The sequence below is a fragment of the Choristoneura fumiferana genome, chromosome 10 (assembly GCF_025370935.1).
Source record: "Choristoneura fumiferana chromosome 10, NRCan_CFum_1, whole genome shotgun sequence".
NCBI lineage: Eukaryota > Metazoa > Arthropoda > Insecta > Lepidoptera > Tortricidae > Choristoneura > Choristoneura fumiferana.
The window spans coordinates 8967700-8978825 of record NC_133481.1 but is presented as its reverse complement, the minus strand read 5'-3'; the positions used below and the strand labels follow the sequence as shown (position 1 = coordinate 8978825).

General features: G+C 34.6%; 1 protein-coding gene across 1 annotated transcript; it reads left to right on the top strand.

Moving 5' to 3' along the window:
- The first annotated feature begins 388 nt into the window (after positions 1-388).
- On the top strand, positions 389-4613 carry LOC141431601 (uncharacterized). Its single transcript, XM_074092776.1, has 8 exons — positions 389-637; positions 1187-1315; positions 1772-2072; positions 2143-2238; positions 2535-2664; positions 3124-3351; positions 3586-3694; positions 4085-4613. The coding sequence occupies exons 1-8, from the start codon at positions 494-496 to the stop codon at positions 4556-4558; spliced, it is 1611 nt and encodes a 536-aa protein (XP_073948877.1). The 5' UTR covers positions 389-493; the 3' UTR covers positions 4559-4613.
- Positions 4614-11126: the final 6513 nt, after the last annotated feature.

Sequence of the window (11126 nt, the reverse complement as noted above, 5' to 3'; positions counted from 1 at the left end):
GGTATCCTGCCGTGTCACCTAGTAACATAGTTTTAGTGCTAGTTCTAGTCTTAGTTTTAGGTGGTACTTATGGAGCCAAAATAAACCTTTCTTTTTTTCTTTCTATACAATCGGAAACAAAAAATGTAATGAATGACAATTTTTACCTGCAAAACACTGATTTAGCTAGGTTTAGGTCTAGGGGGTTTAGGTATATATCTTTAAAATGTAAATTGAATTAAAAACATATTATTTCATGACTAGCCTTCAAACAAAATAGACTGCCAAAAGTTAACATCAGACCTGGCTGTACAGATGTGGTTTCCTTTGCCCATCCGTAGAGGGATGAATGAAAAAATTATAATGTCGCTTTGACTTGACTTGACACTGACAGTGACAGCCAGCATATTCAGCAAACTAGCGAATATACAGTGAAAGTTTTCTTTCTTGTTTTTGTTTATTTATTAATCGTCTTTCAATAAAATAGTGTCTCGATTTGATAAGTAAAAATAAAATGTCTACTGACGGTAGTGATGGTGGAAGTTCGATCATTCAAGCTTGTCGTGCTTGCCTTGATACGAAAATTATGAATTATGTACAATTCGACAATAAGGATGGTGGTTGGAACGAGTTGTATCAGTTTTGCTTTGGTTTCTCGGTAAGCTTATAAAATGTGATACAAGTAGTAAGATTTTAACTCGCCTCTCGTTTGTCTTAAATCCTAATGATAGTTATTAAAACTACACGAATATATAAAAGAAGTAATTGAAGACAGAAAAAAATATTCCACTTCAATAAGAAAATTATCACCAGTTCTATTACAAGAGAAGCGCAGTTTAAAAAAATCCGAAAAGGCTATAGTTTGGCAAGCTGTGGAAAGAACCGCTTTTCAGCACCGATTTTCAGCTTTATCTAAATTCAATAGGGAATCTCATTTATTTAGGTCTGGGGTTGGCAATTAATTTTAAGTAGCATCCGAGAATTCTGTTTAAATTTTATTAAGGTCCAGATTTTTTTTGTCATAAAGTATTATTTATTTTATGCAAATAAGTGATGTATAAACTATAGAAAATAAGTAGCTAAGTAGGTAAATTAGTGTGAAAAGTGGCTTTGACAGTCTTGGGTTAGACACTTGGCGGTCCGAGGCTAAGCCTTCTACGGTCCGCCTATTGCCGACCCTTGATTTAGGTAGTCTTCTTTTCTACAGGTAAAATCAGAAATTGGTTCCCAGTTGTTATGTTCCAAGTGTGCTGATCTTGTTAAATGCTATGCAGAGTTCAAGAAGCAATGTCAGAAATCTGAAGAGTTCTGGTGTTCTATTCTGTTGAATGATGCAGTAAGTTGTTATTTGGCTTTTCTAGGATATGTTATTCTTAATCAAGGGTTCCCTGGTCAAACCCAATAACAAATTCAATAAATGTTATTATGAAACACGGTATCTAGAATTAATAAAATGCATTGTATTTCATATTCTTTAATAATTAAGTTTTATTTTTCAAAACATCGTGGTTCGATTCCCAAGCTGAATGTAAGTTTTTTTTTAAATAGATTATTGTATGTCTTATAGTTTCAGACTTTCCCATACTGATCGATATGAATGTTACACCCTGTATAGATCTGCCAATAATGTTCCTGAATTAAAAAAGAAGACTCGTACCTAGAGGAGCCATTTGCGCACTTTTTTATTATGAATTTTTGAATTTCGAGAAAACTGTAGGGCTTGAAAGTCTCTTAAATGATTTACCGAGCAATAGAAACTATAGCCGCCTCATAATTGTTTCTTGTTTTTTAGAAATATTCTGTAAATGTTACTGATATAAAGGTTGAAGGCTTTGAACCTTTTACTGCTGAAAACGATGCCATGGCCGACCTACACTATACAAAAGACAATAATAACATTCATGACCAAAATGAAGAAATTGATAAACTCAAAGACGAGAATGACTTGTCTGATAGGGATGATGGGTTATTAAATCAACATAATTTTTATGAGAATAAGTCATATATAAATTCTCATACTAAAATCAGAAAAAAAGGAATTACCAGTGGCCACACCAAAAAATGGAGCTGTTCTAAATGCCAAAAAAAATACAGTAAGTTTTACTTTATACAATACGAGTATGTATTTTGTTTGCTTAATTTACATGTATCCTTTTGTTTCAGAAAACAGTAAGTGGTTGAAATTACATTCAAAAACTTGCTTAGGAAGAATTAAAAAGCAAGCAAGCATTAAAAATAAAAGTGAAGTCATGTACTGTGGTAAATATTAGTTTGTTGTTTTATTCAACCTATTATTAAATTCAACGGTTCAACTCAAGTTAAAGCCAGGAACTACAAGTTTCGATCTTTAAGGAAGATCTTTTTCAGTATATTCACAATGGTAGCGCTGAACCGAGTGTGTTAGTGTGAGTGATTGAGCCAGTGAGTTGAACTGTTTAATTTAGTAATTTTTATCAATATGTCTCACAAGAGCTTAAATTTTATTCATACCGTTTGATTATTTCAAAGTCCAATGACATTGTTTCCAATTTCCTATAAACATGCATTATTTTAAGGGCTGTGCGATTTTTCATCCGAGCAAGATTCAATGAAACAGCATTTGGATATCCATGCACTCAGCAATGACTTGAGTTGTAGAAGTTGTGACTTTGTTGGAAAAGATTTTGCAAGCATGGTTTCACATAGGTAGGTCAGTAAAAATACATTACGAAGTGTTGATACCTAATGTCCAAACTAACAAAGTAAAAGTAAAATTAGATAACATTTACTTACAGGATTAAAAAGTAATTAATATTTTTTTGAATCAGGCGTTACTTTGCGGAGGCCCATATCAATGAACTAAAACAATTACTTTGGTCACCCGCGACCTTACGATTAAAATAATGTAATGTCCGGTGGAGGTGATAGATGGGTTTATGTGATTTGTGTGTGTTCTTACAGTGTGAATGTGGAGGAACTGCATCAACACGCATAAGTATCTTGCGTAAACGTAGCTATCATAAGGTCGCGGCCTGTTGCGGGTGAGCAAAGTAATTGTTGTAGTTCATTAAGTAATTAATAATTATTATTGAATCAAGCGTTATTAGATGTACATCCATCATTAAACATGTACTTTTTTTCTTTCATGTAGTTTCTTTCTTTCAGATATTCACATCAACCAAAGGATATAAAGCCAAAGATTTTTTGCCATCTCTGCGACAAAACTACGCGTTCTTGTTCTTTCATCGAATATCATTACAGAACAGTGCATTTAAACAAGCCGGGTCTGAATTGTTCAATGTGTAACAAATCATTCAAATCGTACAAGACTTGGCGAAACCACAATCGGTGGCATAAAGTTGATAGATATATTTGTGACATTTGCGGTAAAAAGTAAGTTCATGTGACTAAGTTTTTTGCATTCACTGCCGGTTGTCAGCCTCAAGATTTTCTCGAAAGATTTCCTGGGTTCAAATAGCCGCGCAATTGCGAATAATTTATGAACGAGATAAGATGTTTAGCCATTGACGATTGTGATCGTAATTGTGATTGACTGCTACCAAATTTTGGCAGTGCCTGCTAGCTATTATTTTATATTAAAAGTGTAAATACCTTTTTTTATTGCAGGTTTTTATTTAGGCATGGCATTAAAGAACATTTGATGAACCACGCTGATTTTGATAAGTATATCTGCGAAATTTGTGGCAGAGGATTCAAGCGACTTTTTAATTTAAAGGTAGGTTACCTATAAGTAGGTAATTAAACGATATCTTTTCAATTTCATTCAGTCAATAGTTTTTCTTTCATTTAATTCACCCCTCTAGTTAGAAAAACACGAACGGTAAACTAGAGGCACAAAAAATACTTAGGTACTTACATTATTTTTGATTTCATTTCGTTTTACCATTTTTGATTCGATCATTGAATTCTTATCATTGATTGCAATAGGCATAGGTTTTACATGACGAAAATAAAACCAGCTTATTTTGGAAAAAAATCTTCGTTTATCCTTTCCTTTTCCAAAATGTAGACGCAACCTCGCGGTTCTTTTGATACTGCGTATGCCCAGCTCTTTGTTTTCTTAATGCCTTTGTAAAAGGTAAACAAATTTTATTTCTCTTTTCAGAGCCACGTTAGTAACCGTCACAAGACCTACGAATCAGTCAAATGTTCTCATTGCAACAAGACATTCAAATCCGAATTTAATTTACAAAAACATTTGAAATACGAAGCTAAAGAGAAACTTTTCAACTGTCCAGTGTGTCCCAAGAAGTTTCCAACAGAAGTAACCATGAAAAACCATCTATTCTGGCACAGCGACGAAAGACCTTTCAGCTGTGAAATTTGCGGGAATAAATACAAAGCGAAGAGCCAGTTAAAAATTCATATGAGGCAGCATACCGGCATAATGCCATTTAAGTGTCAACTCTGTGAGAAAAGCTTCGCAAGCTCCAATCAGTTGAAGGTCCATCGGAGTGTCCACACTGGGATTCGCAGGTATAAATGTGATTACTGTATCCGAACGTTTCACACTAGGAAACTGCTGGAGACCCATTGCGCTGCGCAGCATAAGGATAAAAAAATCGAACTGTGTATTTGAATGTAAGTGAATAGGTACTTTTAAGAATATTTTTGAGTAAATTTGTGAAATATTACCACTTGCGTATTTTTGACTTAGAAAACATTTAAATAAAATAAATAATATACCTACTTATTGTTCAAAAATTTGCATAATATGATTTGGTATTTCCTTCATCCAATGAAGTAGGGAAGGTATTCGTAATTTTCTTGTAAGTTAGATTCTAAAGAGCACCGATATGTGAAAAATATACCTACTTATTATTATTGAAAAATATAAAAGTGGACTGTCCTATTTAAACATATACACTACACTATATTAACCTATACACTGCACTAGGTAATCCTAGTAAAGACCGTCAGAAGACATTGTACAAAATAATTTAGGCACAGTGAAATATATAAAGCTTAAACTCACAGATGCCTTAACTTTTTATTATGATTCCATTTTTATTCTGTAGTTTTATAACCACTAATTACAAAGATACACCAGATCATACGTGCAGTCTTTACTTGTTCAAAAAAGGTTGAACAAGATTGTCAGGAAAGTTCTTGATAAGTAAGTATACTTACTTTGGTATACCCAGACGAGAGGGAAATAGCTAGGACTCTGGTATTTGAAATGTAATGTCATCAAAATATAACAGTCCCGTGTAACTTGTTGAAACGGTCCGAACACCCAGCCAGAACTTCGCGTCTAAAACTCAATCATGATTTTCAATTTGCAATTGAAACGTAAAAGTTTCAAATTCATGCATTCTCCACACAGATTTTGCCAAAGAAAAAGCCGTATTCGCAGTTTCGTCTACTCCGCTCCGCTGGCTGGAAAATTTCAATAACCTAATATTTTATGACGGAGATGCTCAAGTTTTGCATACACTGTTATTGGTCCTTTTTTTACGCATTTCTCCCGGTCCTCACGTTTATGCAAGGGAGAAAAAAGCGTAATCCATCAACGTCGTAGGCAGTGTCTCGTTAACATAATAAATTAGTGCCTCTTGATAGGGCCTTTATAAGCTGGTTACCGCTTCACCCTTGACTTATGGATAGGGCAAAAACAAACGTGTTTACCATTATGCTACATTGGCTGCAAATTGATGGCATTTTACAAATGATCGGCTTTTTCATAAATAAAAAATACTAGCGGTTGCCCGCGATTCAGTGCGCGAAGAATACGTTTATCGCTATCCATCAGGAACTATGTAATTTTCCGAGATAAAAACGATCTAGATATCCTCTGCCCTTACCAGTTTAATAGTGCTCCCACATTCGCTGATATAAACATTGTATAACAAATTGTAACAAATGTTGTACATTGTTATCATGATATAACTTTAAAAATGTTACCTGTACAACGAATTTCATATGCAGTTTTTATATGGTGTTATATAGCATTTTCATACCGATGGGAGCATTTAAAACATCTACTTAACAAGTAATAAAAGTGATAAAGTGTTAGACAATGTTATCTTGTTTTATAACTTTATAGGTACATATATAACATTTATAACAGCCAATGTGGGAGCATCATAACCGTTTAGAGATAACACACAGGTACCTACCTAAGCTAAACAGAGTTACCTTCGCATTTATAATTTTATATAAATATGGGTAAGAATAGCGAATTTATTATTTGCCGTAAGTACCTACCTATCTTATCCCTGTCTGATGCAAGAAGACTTTTAATAGGTATCGTCTCTACCTTCTTACTAATAAATATGCAATAGTTAAAAAGTGATCATTGTAAATTGGATAAAGAATTTCTCATTATAGCGCATAACCGATCATTTTCTATTAAAGTTATTAGTTTAGAAGTTTGTTCAAACCCAACGCCGCAACTTTATATTTTACACAAAATATTAATTTAATTAAAACACGCCTCTTCATTAAGATGTGTATATCGATGCGCTTATTTCACACAACGGAGGTCGCTTTCCGTCGTACAAAATTGTTCGAGCACTCTGAACAATTCAATAGAATAATAGCCAGCAAGCCCCTCGTGGGGCGTAAAGCCGTACGCTCCGGCACATTGCAAAGGTCACCCTTCACCCACCTACGCCCTTATTTATACATCAAATATGCATTCGACGATCTGTCCGTTACACTCATACCAGAATTTAAAAGATATATCCGTGGTTCGTTCAAAAACAAGGTTGCTTGGGATTTTAAGAACTAAACTGAACTAAAACGAATTACCTTGCTACTCTGTGACTTTTTTTATTTATTTCACTGGATGGAAAACGAACAAGTGGGTCCTGACGGTAAGAGATCACCACCGTCCATAGACACCTGCAACACCAGGGGGATTTCAGATGCGTTGCCAACCTAGGGGCCTAAGATGGGAAACCCCAAGTACCAGTCATTTCACCGGCTGTCTTACTCTCCACACCGAAACACAGCAGTGCAAGCACTGCTGCTTCACGGCAGAATTAGCGAGCAAGATGGTGGTAGCAATTCGGGCGGACCTTGCACAAGGTCCTACCACCTCACTACATGAATACGGATGTCAGCAAAAAATAACGCCGTATTCTATTTATCAAGTTTTACCTACTGTTATTTATGCCGTTTAAAATTTTTGTTAGGTACTATAACAGTTTTTCATCAAAAACAAAAATTCTAAAAATAAATCTATAAATTCTTTAATGGTAATCACATGTCTGTATTTTATACAATATATATGTATGTATCTGTTTACCTACTCGAAGATCAAATATATATAAGTACAGTAGGTGCTTTTGTGAAACAGTGATTATGTTGCTTAATTTTAGGTACAAAATTAACACGAATAGTACGGATTCGGCTAAGGCTGATTAATATTCTTAAATAAGCGGGGTCTATTAAATAACGAGAGATGTTTAATTCCTATTAAGCCAAAGTTTCTTGCTAAAGCTGTTAATATGCTTAGGCTTGTTGAAATTAATTAATATGAAATATTATTATTATTGCTTTATTTAATCTTGACTTCTGGCTACGGGGAAACAAAGTAATTGGTATAAGTGCATTGATATGAACCTCCGCATAGTACTTGACTAATTTTTTAATACTTTTCAATAATAATTTAAGACAAAGGTAACCTTTGTTGGTTTTTTCTTATTTTTTTTTAATTAATAGAAATCTACAATATCCCTTACACACAGAGATTACTTTGCTTTTTGATGAAAATAAGTTATTTTTTACCCGACTGCCCACAGGAGTTTTACGTGTTTCGAGGGTATGTATGTGTGTGGGCCGGTATGTAAGTAGGTATGTCCATTACTTTGGTCCTCGCTGCAGCCTTAACGGCTGGACGGATTTTAACATATGAAGTATCATTGGATTCATCATAACTGTCGGAGTGACATAGGCTATATATAAAAAAGCCCGTTCTAAATATATATGGGTTATAATACTATTAATCTACCATTTTCACAGAAATATTAAAAAAAGTATAAAATAAAACGTTAAATAAAAAAAAACCCGACTGCCTTAAAAACTAAAAGGAAGAAAATAATTCTAGTGGTCTAACTCTGTTAAGTAGGTAGCTAATTTAAAGTTCAACAGTCGGGACCCATTTAAATAGAGACCAGCTTAAAAAATATTTGTAATGGGTCCCGACTGTTGAACTTTAAATTAGCTAGGTACTTAACAGAGTGCTTGATCACTAGTATAATTTTCTTACTTTTGGTTTTAAAGACAGTCGGGTTTTCTGTTTTTTTTTTAATTTTAATGTTTTTTTTTTATTTCGGTAAAGCATAAGTTCCTGCAGGGTGCAGACGAAGCTGCGGTCGATAGCTGTTTTAATTACTTATAATAAAGCAACTTTTTTCATTCCATCAGTATTTTATTATAAATACTTACAAAAAATGGCCGATATTAGATTTCCTAGAATATCAATGTATACCAGTTTTACCAGGTAAGTATCAGATACCGTTAGCTTAGCTGCTTAGCAACCAGACAAACCAATTGAAACGTGTAGATTCTCGTTAGATTGGACAGATACGTGGAAATAAAGAGAAATCTCATCTAGGCGCGGCCGTCCCAAATATCCGAGCACCTTTACAGCCTCTGGCACAGTTAAGGCATTTTTTATGTTACATCGGTCGTGTCCTGAATCTTTATGGAAGATTGCTAAAAGTTTTAGAGGTTTTGCACTTTTATTAAACCTCTCGGTAACGATAACCGATAATGTTCCCTTATCGCGAGGACATCCAAAACAATATCCGGGGAAAAAGGTCGAAGTGGTGAAGTTTTTTGGGGGTCGGTGTTAAAGCAATGGGGTTATAGATTGAGGTTAATTTCTTAAGCTGGTCCCTGAAACCTTTCCTAGAATTGGTGGACATAATAGTTATTCGACTATTTTTTGGAGGTTTTGGAGAGTATCATCACCATAGGACTTTACCAACAAATTTATATGACAAATAATAATATTATGTACCTATACTATTTGATTTAATAGAGTCTTAATAGAGTAAACTAATGGTCATTTATTTCGTTCCTAAATTATTGACTAACGCCACTCTTTAAGATCTAAGATTAGATTATCCACAAGTACTTCTATCAAAAAAGAAAAAAAAACACAATTGTAAAAAAAAAACCTTTTTTTTTTGGAAAATTTTCGTGCCAGTCACTCGGGGTACCTACAAAGAGCATACTTAATACTGAGACCTAATCTAACCTAACGTTTCTGATACTCGCAATCACGATCAAATTACAGTTTTTGTATGCGAAAACTGTCATTTGATTGTGATCTCGAGTGTCTGATTTGTTACGCAATAGACCCCTCTGGTTTCGAGGGCAAGTTTAAGGTAATACTTAAGACTTTGAGGCTTAATGACATCGGCGAGCGATGTGCTAGGCGCAACAGTGACAGTTTTCACAGAAACAAATGTTAGGTCTTCAGACTGATTACGGTATTTAGTCGCTTAATGCCGTGTCTCACAGTTTACACCCATACTGATCAGGATAAATGACCTCTTAGGACCACATTATTGGTACGTTAATTCCAGGTAAAAATCTAACCAAATTAATGACAGTGCTTATTCGTTCTCATGCATAGGTCATGAGGTAGTTTAATATCCTAAAAGCGGACTGCGACAGGCTGTCCCGTGCCTCATGTGTCCCTGAGGGCGGCGATCGTGACGGCAGCCATCAAATCCATTGCGAGGTGTCATCGTCAAATACAACCCACACAGCGAAACGATATTAGGCACCTACCAGAAATAGAACAGGCTTTTTCTTACATGTACCGAAATTGTTGAATTCTGGATTGCGGTGACATACCTACTTGCCTTTCAGATCAAAGCAATCGATTTGTCATGGTTTTGTTTGGTGACAGTTTCTCGATCACTGGGTTAAGGTATATTTAAAGGCTGTTTAATAGTTCTACTTACTTTCTGTGGCAGATAGTCAACTGTTACGCTTGAGAAAGGTCAATGGGACGACCGGCAGGTTAAATGTGGTTTAGTGATTGAATACCTTTTGAATACCGGTCAAGTGCGTGTCGAGCCACGCGCAGTGTAAGATTCCGTACTAATTAATACATTACTTAATTAGTTCAATTTACAGTGAAATGGCCGTATAAACTACGAGTAATCCAAAATTTATGATGGGTAAAAAAATAGTACAAGTAGGTACCTAACTGTCTCGAGAACATAATATTAGGAAACTACGCCGGAAATGAAAGTTTGGAGGTGGTGTAGTGGTACACTACACACCACACGTTTTTGACTTTCGTGGCTCCAGGATTTCAATAATAGATGGGTAAGTTTCTACGTTAAAATGGTTTTGCCATTATGTAAACACTTAACAGTTAAAAAATCTGAAAACCTATATAGTGTATAGTGTCTCTCATTTGTTGTACACACTGAATTGCTTTTCTCATCCGTTATATTTTATGACAATCGAACCCCTATCTTCTGTTTTGTTTATCAACAGTTCTGCATTCGTCCATTAAAATAAAAAATAAAAAAATACAATGAAATGCCCACCAATTTCAAGTGATGATTTTAGCTTTTAATTGACTGGTCTCGTATCATAAAAATAAAGTGGGGGGGGGGGGTCGACCCAGGCCGGGGCAGATATTTGTATGAATAAGACGAATGTTTGTTCTCGGGTCTTGGACGTTTAATAGGTATGTATTTCAGTATGCATTTATCTATATAAGTATATTTATCCGTTGCCCATAGTATCCATAATACAAAAACTTTGCTTAGTACCTATGGGACTAGGTCAATAGTATGTATGTATGTAAATACTTTATTTTACATAAAACACAAAAATAATACAAAAAGAAAACAACAAAACAAAAGAGTACAAAGGCGAACTTATCCCATAGTATACTTATAGTGTCAATTGTCCCATGATATTATAAAAGGTGCTCCAGCATGCAATAAAAATAAATCAACAACATAAAATATGGAAAAAAAAATGCAATTATAATGGTGCATGAAATTGTGTAACTCGTGTCTCCTACCCGTAAACGATGAGAAATTTACAAAATTATCATCAATTGAGTAAAAGAAAATGCGGAGTGAAGTGAGACTTAATATTAATTCTTATCCTCATAACTAGTTTGAAATGTATATCTCTCATAGAGAAGAGAACCTACATAG